The 18,306-nt window shown below is 43.1% G+C and overlaps 1 protein-coding gene across 2 annotated transcripts in view; it reads left to right on the top strand.

The window, feature by feature from the left end:
- NBAS (NBAS subunit of NRZ tethering complex) overlaps positions 1-18,306 on the top strand; it is a 1,050,553-nt gene that overhangs the window by 7,798 nt on the left and 1,024,449 nt on the right. For both annotated transcript variants that reach the window (XM_077488811.1, XM_077488809.1), the window contains exons 2-3: positions 5,259-5,313; positions 8,030-8,066. In XM_077488811.1, the coding sequence (XP_077344937.1) occupies positions 5,259-5,313; positions 8,030-8,066 (92 nt within the window). The remainder of the gene's footprint in view (positions 1-5,258; positions 5,314-8,029; positions 8,067-18,306) is intronic.

Raw genomic sequence — 18,306 nt, 5'->3', positions numbered from 1 at the left:
GGATGAAAGGTGCTGACTGCCAAGGGGTGAGTGAGCTCACCAGCCATCCCTATCTGTTACTAAAGCTTCCCCCCTTCTCTTTCCTGCCTCTGAGTGAGTACACTAAGGCAAATCAGGGTTCTCAGAGCACCCCTTACATCAACGTTCCCCTTTACACCAGAGGCCAAAATGTTATCCCTTACATCAGAGTCTTCTCCGTACATCAGAGTTCTCTGTGTTCCCCCTTTAAATCGGGGTTCCTAGAGGATCCCTTATGCTAGATGCCCCAGAGTTCTCCCTTACATCAGAGTCCCCCCTTACAGTGAAAGGGAACTCTGCAAGTTCAGACGTAAAAGGGGAACTCTTGCTATTAACTTCATATGATTAGAAATATTATTTAATAGCAAAATATATGTATAGTATATACTATAAAAAAAAAAATTGCAGTGCGCCGCTAAAGTGTTTGGGTTTGAAGAAAAGGTGGCAACCCTATATGCTGCCCATTGATGAGGTGTCCACAGTATAAGCCGCCATGCCTGGCCAGGCTGCACAGCTGTCAGCTGCCCATGTGTTGACTGTCAGAGCAGACAGTGCCAGCTTCTGCTCCAGCCCAAGCTCAATCTTCTGGGCATGCTCGGACAGCCAGTGGTTGGCGTTGTGCAGCCGTTAGCAGCCCTCCAGCATGCTCCTGAAGTCCATCAAAAATTGGTCTGTAGTGCGGTATTGATCTGAAAAGAACTTTTCCTCCATTCTGAGGAAAGACATGGTGCTCGCCTCCTCCTCTGCCTGCCCAGCTGTCCTTAGACTCCCAGAAGCTGACCCGGGGTCCCCCTCCTCACGTGCTAAGCTGCTACTAACCTCCTCCACAGCCCCTGATGACAGTCGTCCGCCATCGCTGCTGCTTTCTCCAGATTGGCCAGCAGAGAGTCAGTCAGTACCACAGTCCTTTGTAGAGTGGGGGGCCTTCAGCCCCTTGTGTTCCCTGGCCAAGCTAGTAGGGAAACCAGCGGCTGGGGCCTAGGCAGCAGCATGCCCTAGGCGGCTGCCTAGTTTGCCTAGCGGTAGAGCTGGCCCTGAAAGCAAGAATTCCTCAAGGGAATCCCAGTAACTTACTCAGAATATACTGAAGTCTAAAGCTTGGGTACACATAGGAAGTTTTTTTTGTTTTTTTTTGTTCCACCTAGTGGGCTGAACAAAATAAAACTTACAGATTGCTGTATTAACACATCTAATGTTAGTACAGCCATTTTCCCCCGCTAAATTCTGACAGGGGGACTGCCCCCCGGAACACACTGATCAGCTCTGATTGGATGCTGGTTTACCAGCATGCTTGTTTGACAGAAGACAGTTGTGATGAGACCATTGGTTTCTGCCAAACTGACCATTTTCTGCCAATTTTTGGCCCCTGTGTACCCAGCTTTAGGACCAGCGTGACAGCCAGGCACCTGACATTTTCAGACAGTGGTCAGCAGAAGCAGCCCTGTATTTCTTTTTATGGTGGTTTCCTTGATGATTTGTTGTCAGTGCTACAAAACTAAACCTGATAGCTACTCTAAGCATATTAGGAAGGCTTCTGGAAACTTTTGGAAGTGCCTTTTAATTCTTGGATATTGTTTACAAGCAGAACTGACATCCCTGTGTGTGAAGCCATGCTGGCCATTTTTATTTTTATATATATATATTTTTTTTTAATATACCTGGCGGTCACTAAGTCTCTGAGGATCGGCTGTCATACAGGAAATGCATAATTGAAATATTTGTCTTTCAAAATGCTAATTGTTGGCATGTTTGATCTGCAGGTCATATTTTCATGATTCTATACAAAGGTTTATGTATCCCTATACCTAAAACTTTTCTTTTTAGTTTTGGATAGGATAGAGAAGGGATAGATCTTGTGCCAGGTTTTATTTTGCTACCTGTGTCCCATTGAGGAGATTTCCTCTTATTTCCTGCCCTGGAGACATAACCAAAGTATGCATACAGGCAATTTGCTGTGTACGTAGAGCAGATTGTATATTATTATATATTGTATGCTATTGGCCTACAATACACACACAGGTCAGTTCTGGTCCACAGCACTTGGCTGTATAAACCAAAATGAAAAAAAATTCAGGGTCCTGCTTCATATTGTGCTCTAGTTTTGTGATAACACTTACGTGCATACATGGGCAGTTTTATTGGCCCCCACTGCTGCTCAGGGCCAACATGGTAATATCAACAATGTGAATCCATTGGCACCACTGCTGGTTACACACTATTGATGCTTGCATCTTCCCCTGAATGTGTCATTCATGTGGTGGCCTCATTCAACCCACTTCCTCTGAGCACATGATATCTTGGACCCACCCCATCCTGTTACTGGACAGTGAAAGGAGAAGCAGCGCAGTGATGAGCTCTGTTCTGTCTACTTTCTACTCCTGTCAGCATGATTATTTCAGCACATAAACTGATTGGCTCCCTGAGCTGCTTACCAGCTCACATTCTAGTACACTGTTTGTATTTATAAAGTACATTTAAAGTGTAAGTTCACCTTTTCACAAAAAATGGAAAGGTGAACACCCTACATTATGGGTGTCCAACCCTTACTCCCCTGGTCCTCACTGCACTGACATCCGTGGATGATTAGCTTTCACTGTCCATGCAGCCAGTACAGGGGTTTGAGGATTTGAAAGCCAAGGTTCTGCTTCCCCTTTTTTCTTTATGGACACCAGGATGCATCAGAGCGATTCTAATTGGTCATTGTGAATTGCTTTGATCTGTCCTGGAAGAAGATCGTGGCTTTGAAATCCTTGTACCCATGCACTGGTTACATGGGCAGAGAAATCAAATCATGCATGGAGGTAAGTGCAGCGGGGAGAGTGTAGGGCAGTTGTATTGATTTAAAACTTACGGAGGTCCGATTGGTAACATTTTCTTAAAGCAGAGGCTGAAATCGCATGTTTATCTCATAATCCTGTTCTTACATCAGTGTTCTGAGTCCCCCACTTCGCATAACAGTTTTCCCTTCACAGTGTTCTCAGGCCCCCTTCACTTCACCCCAAAACACCCTTCACAGTAGTGTACTGAACCCCCTTTATTCACTGCACTCTTAACAGTACCCCCACACGCAGCACTGCCCCTTACATTACCCCCCTTACAGCATGGCCCCCTATATATCACCTGCCCCTCTTCACATCACCCTCTCACTTCCCGCCCCCTTTGCATCACCTCCCCACTGCACTCCCCCCCCTTTTACTTATCCCCCCCTACTACACTGCCCCCTCACATCACAAACACCCCCTCCACAGCGCTGCCTCTCTTCCCAACCCCTCCCCCATAGCAGTAACCCCCCTTTACATCAAATCTCCTCTACAATACTGCCCCTCTTTACATCACTCAGCCTTTGCCCCCCGCCCCCATCCTGCCCCTTCACATCACACCTCCCCTCTCCAGTAGTATCCTCTACCCCCTTCACTTTCCTACCTTAGACAAAGCAGAGAGTGGGAGGCAGGTCAGGAATGAACCGATCATGGGAAGCACAGCTCAGCACTGGATGGTAGGGCGGGAGCTGCAAGAGTTAATTTTCTAGACAAAGGGCGGTCCTAGCAGCAAATCGCTTGCAGGTTATTATGACAAGTTAGCCAGCCAGCAGCTCCCGCTCCTGCCCTCCATCCAGTGCTGAGCTGTGCTTCCCAAACTTGGTTCATTCCTATCCTGCCTCCCGCTTTCCGCATTGTCTTGAGAATGACAGCGGCAGAGACTGGGAGATAGAAACGGCCCCTAAATGGGTCCGGATGGGATGGTGGCTTAGTCTGCATTTTGGCCACCGTCCGCTAGAGCTGCACAATTAATCGCCAAGAATTGTTATAGCGATCTTGACTAAAGGGTTTCACAAATCTTTCTATGCAAAGAATTCTCTCTGCTTTTCTGAAGCCACAGCCCTCAAAAGAAAGGAAGAGGAAAAACTGGGCAGTCTGCCAAGATTCAAAACATTCTTTATCAGTTGAAACTAAGTATAAACATTGTAACAATTTGTCAACAGAATAGACTTTGTGTGTAAAGTGCCTTTCACACATGCGGACCGTGTGTCCGTATTTCATCCATCCGTTTGCAGATGAAATACGGACATGCATTCCTATGGGATAGCGGGTGTCTGCAGATGAACATCCGCAGATTCCTGATATTGTCCATCTCCGCCATAGTCCGATTCTGCAGACGGAGGAAAATCCTATTTTTCTATCTGTCTGCAGATCGGATGAACACGGACAGACGGTCCCTGTCCATCCGATCCCCCATTGAAGGGAGGGAGATCTGACAGGGCGGTCCCTGCACAGTGTACCTTGTCATCTGCCGGCTCAGTGGGGATAAGCGGAGCGATCCCCGCTGAGCAAGCGGATCATCACAGGGAGGATCATTACGGATCCTTCCCGTGTGAAAGGGGCCTTATTGAAAAAGGTTTACCCCACTTAAACACTAAACCTTTTTCTGACATTTGTTGGTTTCAAGTTAAAAATCCATTATTTTTGCTAGAAAATTACTTAGAACCCCCAAACATTTTATATATTTTTTAGTAGACACTCTAGAGAATATAATGGTGGTTGTTACAATATTTTATGTATTTGCGCAGCGGTCTTTCAAAAGCATTTTTATTTTTTTTAATGAAAAAATGACTTTAATGAATTAAAAAAGAAAAAACTAACCAGTAAAGTTAGCTTGTGTGTGTGTGTTTTTTTTTTTTTTTTTTTTTCCGTATAATGTGAAAGATTTTACGTTGCGAGAATCGTGAGAGAATTGTGATCTTTTTATTGTAAGCAAAAAAATCCTGATTCTCATTTTGGCCAGAAATGTGCAGCTCTACCGTCCGCCATTTAATGATGCCTGGTGTAGGGTGTTCATTTTCTTTGGTGAAAAGATGAGCTTACACTTTAATGTTGTATTAATGATAAAAGAGCTGCACTAATTTTATGTCTTTTTACATTTATATTTAATCATATTATACATTTTTAAAGGGAACCTGGCGCATGGACCTATGTCTTTTCTGTACCCGCTGCCTATATTCTGTACATTCACAGTGAGGAATAAATGACTTTGTTAATGTGGGGAAGAGTAAACTTTTAGCACCATTGTGTAACATTTGTATGAACTTTAGGAAGTAAACCTCCCATATACATTTGGTTATAAGCCCGGTGTTGTATTATTTGCTACTTATTCTTGGCTCAGCTGTTTGCACTGCTGCCAGTAAGATTTGTCACATAGTATAAGTTTGGCATTCATGTAATTATCCTGTTTTTTATTTTCAGCCTCGAGGGAATCGTGAACATGGAGCATCGTTTGTCCTCACAAAGGCTATTACAGGTACGCAGAGATCTTCCATTATCCTGACCCAGAGTCGGATCTAATCTGTACTGTACATTACCAGTGTTTACGCCGTACCCAAATACAATCATTCCACTGGTGTTCTGCACCTCCTGTAGTTGCTGCAGTGCTGCGTCCTTTGTCCCTGTCAGCGGAGCAGCAGATGGCTAAGGATTATGGGAGCCGTGGCCCAGCAGCTGTAATAATGATGATATATACAGGTTCTGCTCCGGTCTTAGTGGGCTCCACAGCTGTGGTTCCACATTCTGCTTCTACTAATAGTCTGCCAGGCACAAACCGCTGAGAACGCTGAAAATTATTCACAGCACTTCAATAGGCAGCATTATAAATGCACTTATTCCCTATGTAGTACAGATTCTGTGTGTGAAGCCAATGGCTTTAGTAGTTGAAGTTCTGGGGCATGGTATTTCATTTTACGAGTAAAAAGGACATGCCTGGCAGACTAGATGATTTAGCATGGAAATGTACACAGGCCATTCAGATTAACTGTCCACAGCTCTGTTTTTGTGCCTGGAGTTCTACTTAAAGTGTAACTCCACTTTTGTTCAGAAAAAAAGCATTTACCTCTGGGTGAGCAATACACATTGCAAGGATTTTAACAATCTTTTTTGCAGATTCCTACCTTTAGTTATTCTATAGAAATAGCTGTTTGTGTCCATTTATAAAGTGAAAGGGAGTGATTTTCTAATTCTCAATTAGCTGCTGTACTTGCAATGAGGAAAGTGGCAAGGTCTGCATCCCTTTTAGACGTGATATCCCTTTGGGAGTTTTGCACCAAAAATGATATGTTTGTTGCAGGGGATGCTCAAAACCTGATTTTGTATCTTAGTGCAGACTTCTGGGAAAATCAGTCAGTCAATCACACATGCAGGAAATTAAATATGTGGGGGGAGTACTGTACACCATCTGTGTACAGAGCACCTCCAGGTTGCCATATTGCATTTCATTTTACAGAAAATTACAGAGTTGCAGATTGAAAATGATATTTTTAATAACATTCAATTCCAATATGTCTTGTATAGGCTGTATTATTTCCACTTTTCTACGGAAGCGGAGTTACTCTTTAACGAGAATCTGTCACTTTACCCATTCATGTCAGTTACAGGTTCAAGTTCAACTCTAGGTATGATCTTAAAGCCCAACTCCAAGAATACAAATCTATATTCCTTACCTGTCTCTAGCCAGCTCTGGTACTGTCCTCTGCTCAAACTCTGGTCTGTGGGCAAAACCCTGGCCTCCTTTCATAGAAAACAGGTACATTAACCCTGTATTGTTCATTGAAGAGGCTGGAGTACAACTGCTGCCAGCCAGTTTCAGCTTAGAGAGGCAGCTGCAGGCAGCCTGTCACAGCACTGGGGGGACCCTACTGGAGGGACAATTAAGGTTAGTATTTCTCCTTATTCCTCTCTGGTGGGGAAGCTGACAGTCGCCGTAGTAGTCAATGTTACTACATCAATTGTGGTGATTTTCTGGGTTCTATGCTGAGCAAATTCTCCTCTACACACTGACCACAGGAGATACTTAAGCAGGCCGTAGGTGACTCGATTTTCTTTCTTTCCTTCTACCAAGGGTGGGAGGAAAGAAAATTGCTCCATTCCCCAATCAGTACAGTCAGTGCTGATGGGGGAATCCCTCCTGTAGCGCAATTGTTTTCTGCCGGGATGGGGACTTCATGGATCGCTCCCAGACAGCAGAACACAATGATAACTGCTAGTGGCTACAGCCGGTTCAGTAATTGAATGTGAAAAATCTGACAGGTAGGTTGTACTCAAGTTGATCAATGGGTCCACTTGGGTACAATCAGCTTGCTCACACATGGATTCAATCTTGGCTGGACCCTGCTGAACTGGCCGAATTTCGATCCATGAATGGCCAGCTTTACAAAGCACTTCCACGAGTCACAGAATGCCTTGTATTTTTTTCAGTGCATACAAGGCAGTCTCTTATTGGATAAGATAGAGAAGAGGCTCATTGATGTAAAAAACGTACATTCATTAAAGGGGGGAAAAAAAAAGTGTCTTGTGAATAGTAGCAGCAGTGCCTAACAAGCGAAGCCCTATTAGGGTTAGGTAAGAACAGGACCTGAAAAGTCAACTAGAGCGCCAGCCACTACAGAGGTTGTGAGGTTCCACAGCAGTCTTTCAGGTATGAGATGCTCACTTCTATTGTGCCAAGCAGGACCAATACAGATCATACTTGGAGTTCAGATTTAAGCCCAACTCTGGGCAGGATCAGTTTCAGTTGGGAGGACCTTGCTGTCAATACAGGCATGCTTCTGTCTTCTGCAAATCCATTTTCATGCTGTTCTCATAGATCCCAGCATTGTGGTTGCATTCCCTATCCTTTTCTTATTACCAGTCAAAAAACCAAGGACTCCAGGCTTCATTTTTTTCAATGTACAAGGAAGCATTTCCCTGGTGCTAGTGCTGGCCTAGTCAGTCAGATCATTGCAGTGACAGTTAGGAAGTGATGGACTTCTTTTATCAAAGCGATAGGCTGAATTCTGAGCGTTTTAAAATGTCTCTGTTGGCTGTGAGTCAATGACATGAATCTGTTAAATACTACTTGTATTAGTTCCTAACACACCTACCATACCACCTGGAAAAGACGGCACCACAAATGGCTTTGTATTGTTTATTGTGATATATTGGCATTTTAGGAAGATTTATAACTCATATCTTCTTTTGTGCTTTAGGTCCAGCATTGTATATGCTGCAGTACATCTGGTACAGGTAAGTGCCTATATGTGTTTTTTTTTTTCTTCCCCCAAATGTTTTTATTGAAGTAATAAAGACAATTACATGAAAAAATATAAAGTGAACATTAATCAGCATCGAGAGTGTTATGTAGAACTAGAATCTATGTACATCCAATCAATTCTCTGACTAGAGTGCTGAAATCAATATGAAGTGTAGGTATCACTCACAATGCTCAATTTCTTGAAAGTCTATTGACCAACTTATTACAAAACGAAAAATAAAGATAAAAACTGGTACTTGTGCAAAAGGCTTTAGAAGAAAAATATTGCATATCTAACTCATCTTTACAATCTACTGTATAAGAGTTCACATATATTCAAGGCACTATTGGTGTTGATCTTCAAAGAGTCAAAGCAAATAACAAATCCCTCTGTTAGAGCAATGTGGCTTTCCGGTTCCGAGGGGGCAAAACCTACCACCAAGCCAGCTAAGATGCAGGTCAGGGGCCCCATTTACGCTCAAAGGTTCTCATAGAATCCATGAGGGTGTAGTGGATGCATTCCATCAGTTTTAGCGACTCCATGCGGAGAATCACTTAGAAGGGTGTTCTAGCCTCATCCCTTATCTGGGTGATGGCCTTTTGGAAGAAATGGTGAATCTGAAGGTATTTGTAGAGATCTGAGTTGGGTATGGCGTAATTTTGGTGCGCATGTTCAAAAGAACAAAACGCGGTGCCCTGTAGCAATGAATGCAGCTTTACCAGTCCTTGTGAGTACCAGTGTGCAAAGTCCATCTCTGCATGAAAAGCCACAGGGAAGTTAGGGTCACCCAAAAAGGATGTCAATAGGGAGGGTTTAGAGAGAAGCCCGAACTTTTCCTTATACAAGGTCCAGAGTTAAAGGGACCGTCCAATGATTCCATTAAGCTGGGTAATAATTCTATGGTTTACAGCATTAGTCCACAAAAGACCTGGTAGGCAATATGGTTTAATTGAAGCCCTCCCGACACAAGACACCATCTGGTGCTCAGACCATGGGCATGCGTGAATTCTGGCTGAGGGGGAGTTAGCCGCCAATACCACTGTGGAAAATATGTAGTCCAGCCTGGAATAGCTGTTGTGGGGGTGGGAATAGAATATTCCCAGGCCCCCACAGTGTGAGCCCTCCAGGTGTCCAACAGCTGGTGGGTTTTCAGTTGATATTACAGTGATTTTGGGAAGGCATTGGCAGCTAGCCCCGTGTTACTCCTGTCTAGTTCTGAGTGTGCTACTAGATTAAAGTCCCCTCCTATTAGCATATGGGGAGAATGGTAATTGTCCAGCATAAGTCTGTTGTACATCAAACATTATTGTATTCCTTATAAAAATAGGGGCTCCTCGCGCCCTGGACTCACTGAAAGGTGGTATAATAACCTTGTTGAAAGGCCTTATCAAAATAGTGCGGGTGATTGTGGGAGGAGAAATTAGTCTCTTGAAGAAGGCTATCAGCCCCCAATCTCTTGGATGAACGTAAGGCTTTCCTCCTTTTATTTGTGGAGTTAATTCAGGTTGTGGGAAATTACTTTAAGACCCATGTTTTAGTAAAACGGGAAGCGCATGGTATAGATTGAGTCCAAGACGCATGGTTGACCGGGATTTAAATCTGTAAGCCCGCTCTGCATTAACCATTAGCCTTAATAGGTGGATGCAATAGACAACACATATACTACCAAATATTAACTTAACCATATACAAGAAGGCAGATATAATATCGAGTAGCATGCGTGTAAAAAATAAGGTAAGCAGCAGTAAAAACAGTGAGGACTCCCTTGCCGCCAGTGGCTGCAAGTGCTGCTTAAATATTGGTTTTCCATAAGGATTGTTTGACAGAATTTGGTCTAATAACTGGCTTCTGCAGAACAGACGCAGGGTACACACGTATCATTCCTGCTGAACCGTCCAAATTTCGATATGTGTATACTCATCTTAAGAGTTCAAAAATATCTGTACAATTTACAAGATCAGATCTGGGCAGGTTTTCATCAGGATAGCTTTATCCTGTCGTGCATTACATTAGTAAAAACCGCTAAAGATTTTTCTTTGTTAACATGGAGGAACCCTTGAAATAACTTTCAGATCTTACAGAAACCCAGAAATAATTACTATATCTACAGCTCACAGTGCATCAATGTGGTAGTCAGTGGAAAGATTACTTCTTACATTGGGAGTCTTGGAAAATAATTCTCATTGGGAACAATGCCTCTTACATTGGTAGTCATTGGATCCTTACAGAATATTCCTTACGTTGATGGTTAAGGAAAGAGTGCTTCTTACATTACTGGTCATTTACTTAGGTGCTCTTCGGAAAAAAATATATGCATACATTGGTGGTCTGTGAGAAGATTGTTCCTTATGTTGGTAATCCGTGGGAAGAATGCCCCTCGTATTGGCGATCAGCAGGAAGAATACCCCTCATATTGGCAATCAGTGGGAAGAATGTCCCTCGTATTGGTGATCAGTGGGAAGAATGTCCCTCGTATTGGCGATCAGCGGGAAGATCTGTGCAGGTCTTGTGGAATGAGTGGGAAGAATGTCCATCGTATTGGCGATCACCGGGAAGAATATCCCTTGTATTGGCGATCACCGGGAAGAATATCCCTCGTATTGGCGGGCAGAATGTCCCTCGTATTGGCGATCACCGGGAAGAATATCCCTCGTATTGGCGATCAGCGGGCAGAATGTCCCTCGTATTGGCGATCAGCGGGCAGAATGTCCCTCGTATTGGCGATCAGCGGGCAGAATGTCCCTCGTATTGGCGATCAGCGGGCAGAATGTCCCTCGTATTGGCGATCAGCGGGCAGAATGTCCCTCGTATTGGCGATCAGCGGGCAGAATGTCCCTCGTATTGGCGATCAGCGGGCAGAATGTCCCTCGTATTGGCGATCAGCGGGCAGAATGTCCCTCGTATTGGCGATCAGCGGGCAGAATGTCCCTCGTATTGGCGATCAGCGGGAAGAGCGTCCCCTCGTATTGGCGATCAGCGGGAAGAGCGTCCCCTCGTATTGGCGATCAGCGGGAAGAGCGTCCCCTCGTATTGGCGATCAGCGGGAAGAGCGTCCCCTCGTATTGGCGATCAGCGGGAAGAGCGTCCCCTCGTATTGGCGATCAGCGGGAAGAGCGTCCCCTGCTATTGGCGATCAGCGGGAAGAGCGCCCCTCACGTTGGTGGTCAGAGTGAAGAATGGCCTCCTTACGGATGAAAAGAAAACCATTTGTGCCAGTACTTATCTGAGAGGCAGAAAGTGCTCATTGCTCAAGGAGCCCTGGTTGAGAGACTCGTTTTAAACTTTTAATGTGGCTTCCCTGCAGAGGAAAAAAAAAGTTTACTGGCTATATTCATTATACACATCATTTTGTTTACACTCCCTGCAACCGGATACCATTTTAGCTGATTTTAGCTGGTTATTCCGTCTGTGCTATTAGCAAAACATGTTTCAGTAATAATTAATATGAAGTGTCTGCGTGCTCGTTCTTATGGAATGAAGTGACAACACAAAGCAATAGGACAACAATTGCTACTATTGCAACTATAAATATTGAAATCTCCTTGCCGTTAAACTTTTTACTGCCCCATTATCTGCTCGAACAAAACTCCTCTCAATCCACACATAAAGATGTCATCCGGATAAATCCCTGATGTTATGGAGCCATCACAGTTCCCTTATAAGAAGTGCAATGAAAGCTTTTAGCATCAGATGAAGAGGCACAGCTATTACAATTCATGGTGAGGAGCTTCTGCAAGGAGGAAACACTTTCCCTTCCAAGGTACTGAAAATCAGCGCTTTCCTACCATAGATTAAAGTGAACCCATCGCAGACTGATGCCTACTAATTCTCCTTAACGGGCACCTATGCCCAGGCTATGGATGTTTAAGTGTTTACAAATCTTTAGCAAGCAGTAAAGCCATCACTAACATCTCTAGCTGGTTATGTAGTAAAGTTATTCATTCACAAAGGGAACCAAGACTCTAAAGCTGGCCATATGTGCAATGAAATTTGACCAGTTCAGAATGGACAGTCTAAATGTCGATCCATCTATGGCCATTCCTGTTCTACAGAAGTTGATCTAATGCATTTCGTTTGAATGATTTTCATTTGTTCAGTGCAGTGCCTGCAGCTCTGATCAATATATTCTGACAATGGAGGAGGTTGTATTCTGACAGCCGGGACTCGACTCCTCCATTGTCAGAATGTACGGATTCCTCCATCCACCTTGTTTGTTTAAAAGGTGGAATCTGTTTGAGCCATGTATAGCCAGCTTTAAGGTGGTTTTGTTTAATTTTTCACAGCTTAAAAATAACTGCTATGTATTTACATTCAAGGGCTGGAAGCCCAGCAAGATTCTGCTTTCGTTGAAAGTTGATATGAGAGGAGATGTGATAATGCATGCATGCTGGTGTGCATTTTGAAGGGCAGTGATAAGTACAAATTGCATTTCAATGGATGTGGCGTGAACGAGTCCTAAATGTAAATTTCTTCACAATGCCTATAGCTACAGAGGTGAATGTGGCCTTATTTTAAAGGGCTTTTACTGCTTGTTCAAAATGTATGTCTGCGTAGTCTGAGTACAGGTTCATTTTAAAGGTTATTCCCTGCCAAACAGCTTAGTTTAGTTAAAGAAGAATTGCAGGCATGTTATATTTTTACATAGTTACATTGGTCCAGCTTCGACCAAAATATGTATGTATATACCATACCTAGTCGATGCCCCTGTAAACTGGAAATCACTGAAGTAGACACTGCTACTCCAGTGATCTCCATTTGCATTCCAGGTTCCATGCTTAGCAGTTGGCCTGATGCATTTGGAATTCAGGAGGTCAGCCTGTCAGAAAGGGCACCATTCAGAGAACAGAAACAGAAAAGTGACGGCAGAAAAAGACTGAATAATCCATCGAGTCTTCCCATTTCTTTTTTTCTTTCATTTTTCTTTTTTTCTTTTGTAACTTTTGTCTGACTATATTTGTCCCAAGCATGTTGAAGCCATTTACTGTTGACTGTCTCACTACCTCTGCTGGAAGTTTATTCCAAGCATCAACATCCCTTTCAAGAGGAAGTAATTAGGCTTACCTATAAGTACTGTAAATCTCTCCTAAACGTGTGCCGTTAAGGAGATATTTACTGTATACGCAGTCGATTACATCATCGGCACATGCGCTCTGAAGGAACGGACACACGTGCCATTTCTTCAGAAGCTTGTGATGGTGGCTCCAGCACACATGCGCGGGAGTGACATCACGTGGCCCCGGCCAGGCACACAGCCAGAGTCTGCAGACCCAGAAGGAAGAAGGGCAAAGATGGAAGCGGCCTCCAGTAGGGACGATGCATACTAGCAGGTCAGAAAAAAAAGGCCCTTTACTTCCTCTTTCAATAAAATAATACTTTCTTTAGATTCGTTTTGAACATTTCTCCAGTTAGTTTGAGGTCATGTCCTCGTGTTCTTGATCCGATTAATGAAAGAATGCTTTGAACTTTTTGAATGAATACAACGTGGTATCTGATTGGACACAGTTTAGAGGAGGGGCATTGATGTGTCTCACTCTCTCCAGTAGCGTGCTGTCACTGCTGCAGGCATGTCCATCTGCGTCTGGTCTTCCTTAGTTTAGCTCCCACAGGCTGTTTGAATGGCCAGGCCACCACTCCATGCTTATATGGATATGTAAGCCCTCACCCACTTCGGTTTAAAATTGAAATGAAAGGCAAAACATATGTGTATAGATAACTTTATTTATTTATCACATGACCTCTGTTCTCAGCTGCATGAGGGGCTTAGAGAAGTGGGGTGGAAAAAGAGCAGTATACTGATCTTCCTAGTGAATGGCTGTGCAGGGGTCGTATCAGAAGTCTGATCATTTAAGGACTGACAGGCTCTTCTCACAGCACAGCCAGTAAACACACTGGGATTGACTGGCTTTCATTCCTAGCATGGTCAGTTTGGAATAGGAAAGCAAGAGGACTGACAGCATCACCAGGTATTTCCCACAAAGGAAGCAATACGAGGAGAACAGGATACTTTTTAACCACTTCCAGATCGCCCACTTTATATTTCCGCTATATACCATTGTTATGGCAACAGCTAGCCGTTTTTTGCAGTGCCGTATTCGCCACAGGATCAATTTTATAGACTTTGGCAGAGGTGGCCCCTCCTGACGTTTCCCGGTTGTCTCCGGGCTTTCTATACAAGGGATGTTTACATTCCTTGTAATAGGAATAAAAAGTAATAATAAAAAACAAAACAAATTTAAAGGGATAGTGTAAAAATTAAAAAGTAAAATTAAATTCGAAAAAACGCATATGTAAGTTGTGCCCACATATGTAAACTGTGTTCAAACCACACATGTGAGGTATTGCCACGATCGTTGGAGCAAGAGCACTAGATCTCCTCTGTAACTCTAAACTGGTAACCTGTAAAAAAATGTTAAAGCGTCGCCTATGGAGATTTTTAAGTACTGTAGTTTGTTGCCACTCCATGAGCGTGCGCAATTTTAAAGCATGACATGTTGGTATCTATTTACTCTGCGTAACATCATTTTTCACATTATACAAAAGAATTAGGCTAAATTTACTGTTTTGTTTTTTAATTTTTATTTTTTTTATTTCAAGAGTGTATTTTTTCACAAAATAATTGTTTGTAAGAGCACTTTGCAAATACGGCATGCAACAATCTCCATTTTATTGTCTAGGGTCTCTGCTAAAAAAAAAAGATAAAAAAATATATGTTGGATGTTCAACCGGTAGCAAAAAATACAGATTTTAACTTGTAAACAACAAATGTCAGAAATAGCCCTGGTCCTTAAGTGGTTAACACATGGTGCATCAGGCACATATCAGAAATCGAAACTAAGCAGTGCAGGTTCAAGCCAATTCAAGAGCATCTACAGGTAAGAGTCTTGCCTGTGGAGTAAAGTTCATTTTTTGACTTTGTTACCACTTTAATCTGGCAATACATGCTTTGTACTTGCCTTGTTCTGTGGGCTGAATAAGAGAAATCCATTGATTCCTCCATCCATGCTAAGCAGTATGGGTAGAAGAATGTTCGTTGCAGGCTATTGCATTTAGCAGCTGCTGACTACCTGAACCAGAGTTTCCATCTGGTGAATGCAAGCGCTGTTCATCCAAGAATCTTCAGACCAGCTGCTGTGACAATAGTTGATAATAAAAATTGGATTTCTTGAGTGGGGAGCATCCCGACGGGGCCAGCCACAATTCAGCAGGAATCGGGCAATATTCCAACAGTGTATGTGGCCAGTTTTAGTTGGGTTGAAAAAAAGACACCATGGGGATAGAGATGGGTGTCATTTAATATGGATTGCATTGGACAATCTTTTATAAGTGGATGTTTTTGATAAATGTTAGATTAATATTATGAAATGCTGATATATTACTACAATTAGCTTTTATTTGTGTGATGTAAGATAGCTTTGACTTTTAATGAGACATCAATGATTGCAGACTTTGCTTCCTTATCTTTACAGTGAAAAAAATTATTTTATCCCATGCAGATTTCTTAAGTTTTCCCACTTACAAATAAATGAAGGGTCTCTAATTTTTTTTATCATGGGTGTATTTTAAATGATAGAGATGAAATATCAAGCAAAAATCCAGAAAAAAACACATGATACAAATGTTATAAATTGAGTTGCAGTTCAGTGAGTAAAATAAGTATTTGATCCCCAAGAAAAACATGACTCAGTACTTGGTGGAAAAACCCTTGCTGGCAAGCACGAGGTAAGATGTTTCTTGTAGTTGGTTGCCAGGGTTTCACATATCTCAGGAGGGATTTCGGTTCACTCTTCCTTATGCATCTTCTCTAAATCCTCAAGGTTTCTTGGCTGTCGCTTGGCAATTCGAAAGTTTCAGCTCCCTACCTATGTTTTCTATAGGATTAAGGTCTGGAGACTGGCTAGGCCACTCCATTACCTTTTGTGCTTCTTCTTGAGCCACTCCTTTGTTGCCTTGGTGGTATATTTTGAGTCATTGTCATGCTGAAAGACCCATCCATGACCCATCTTCAGTGTTCTGGCTGAGGGAAGAAGGTTCTCATCCATGATTTTACAATACATGGCCCTGTCCATTGGCCACTCAATGAGGCAAAGTCAGTACCTTTAGCCGAGAAACAGCCCCAAAACATTGTTTCCACCTCAGTGCTTGACTGTAGGGTGTTCTTAGCGTCATAGCATTTTCTCCCTTCAAACACGGCGAGTCGAGGTAATGCCAAAAAGCTCAATTTGGTCTCATCTGACCACAGCACTTTCTCCCAATCCTTCTCTGAATCATTTATGTTCATTGCAAACTTCAGATGGGCCCAACTACCTTGATATCATTCACAAGGTGCTTCTGTGCTGATCCCTTACTTCTCATGATCATTCTTACCCCATGAAGCGAAATCGTGCTTGGAGCTCCAGACTGAGGTCAATTGGTGGTCATTTTCTATTTCTTCCATTTGCGAATAATCGCTCCAACAGTTGTCTCCTTCTCCCCAAGCTTCTTGCTGATGGTCTTGTAGCCCATTCCAGCCTCGTGTAGGTCTACAATCTTGTCCCTGACATCCTTTGATAGCTCTTTGGTCTTGCCCATGATGTTAAGGTTTGAATGGAAGAAAGATATTTTGTGGGCACGGGTCCTCTTTCTTTTTGTATTAAAAAAAAAGTACCTTCTTACCCACTTAAAGCGGAGTTCCACCCAAAAGTGCTCATTGTACTCCTCCCCCCACTCCGGTGCCACATTTGGCTCCTCTTGGGGGGGAAGGGTGGTCTTTCACAGGTATCCTGTCCCTACTTCCGGGAGCCTCAGCCACGGATGTTTGCTTTGCCGCTTTGGCTCCCTCCTCCTTCCCCGACTGCCGAGCCAGTAGGAGAGAGGAGCACAGCCTTGTGCATGCGCTGTAGGCTTCCCGGCATGAAGCCGCAAGGCTACACTGCCAGGTTCTCTAACTCACAATGGAGGTGGCAGCACCCAACAGCTGATGGAAACCGCTGCAGTGCTGACATCTCTGGACTCCAGGACAAGTAAGTGTCCTATTATTAAAAGCCAGCAGCTGCAGTATTTTTGCAGCGGTGGGTGGACCTCTGTTTTTAAGGACCGAGCATGTTTTTGACACTTGTTTAAAATATTTTTTATTTTTTTGCTAGAAAAATACGTAGAACCCCCAAACAGTGTGTGTGTGTGTGTAATAAATTATATATATATATATATATATATATAATATACCGTATTTTCCGGCGTATAAGATGACTTTTTACACTAAAAGCAAACAGCCAAAAAGTGGGGGTCGTCTTATACGCCGGGTATAAAGCAAAGCCGTCTTGTATGCAAGCTGCCCGCTGCATAGCATCCGTCTGGATGCTTACTGAATGTGCGGTAATACTGTATACACCGCTGAGCCAATCCTGGCAAGCGATGTATTCTATTAGAGAATACAAAGCCTGCTCGGATTGGAGTAACCACCTCTGCCAATCCGAGCAGGCTACATACGGTAGCCTGCTCTGATTGGCTTTGAGAGTCAGAGGCGTGGGCTGATGATGTTACAGCCCCTGCCAATCCGAGCAGGCTTTGTATTCATTAATAGAATACATCGCTCACTGTGATTGGCTTAGCACGGTATACTGTGAGACAGTGTTAACTGTTACACAAAGCGCTTCTGAACATACAGCATTACCGCACATCCAGCAGGCTGACAGACTGGTCGGAAGGGAGTCGTCTTATACGGCAAGTATAGCACAAATCCAAAATTTATAATGGAACATTAGGGGGTCGTCTTATCTGCCCAGCCGCCTTATACGCCGGCAAATACTATATATATATATATATATATATATAATAATATTTTTTTTTTCTGACACCCTAGAGAATAAAATGGCGGTCGTTGCAATACTTTGTCACACCATATTTGCGCAGCGGTCTTACAAGCACCCTTTTTTTGGGGGAAAAGATACACTTTTTTTAATTAATAAGACAGAAGTAAAGGTAGCCCAATTTGTTGTTTATATTGTGAAAGATAATGTTATCCTGAGTAAATTGATACCCAACATGTCACGCTTCAAAATTGCACCTGCTCGTGCAATTTTGCAAACGTACAAACGTTTACCCTTACAAATCTCCATAAGTGGTGTTTAAAAATTTCTACAGGTTACCAGTTTTGAGGTACAGACGAGGTTTAGGGCTAGAATTATTGCTCTCACACTAATGATCACGGTGATACCTCATGTGTGGTTTGAACACCGTTTTCATATGCGGATGCT

Source organism: Lithobates pipiens, unplaced genomic scaffold (assembly GCF_037356315.1).
Source record: "Lithobates pipiens isolate NorthernLeopardFrog02 unplaced genomic scaffold, aLitPip1_a1.2 Scaffold_18, whole genome shotgun sequence".
In the NCBI taxonomy this organism is placed as follows: domain Eukaryota; kingdom Metazoa; phylum Chordata; class Amphibia; order Anura; family Ranidae; genus Lithobates; species Lithobates pipiens.
This window is presented reverse-complemented; position numbering and strand designations above follow the sequence as displayed.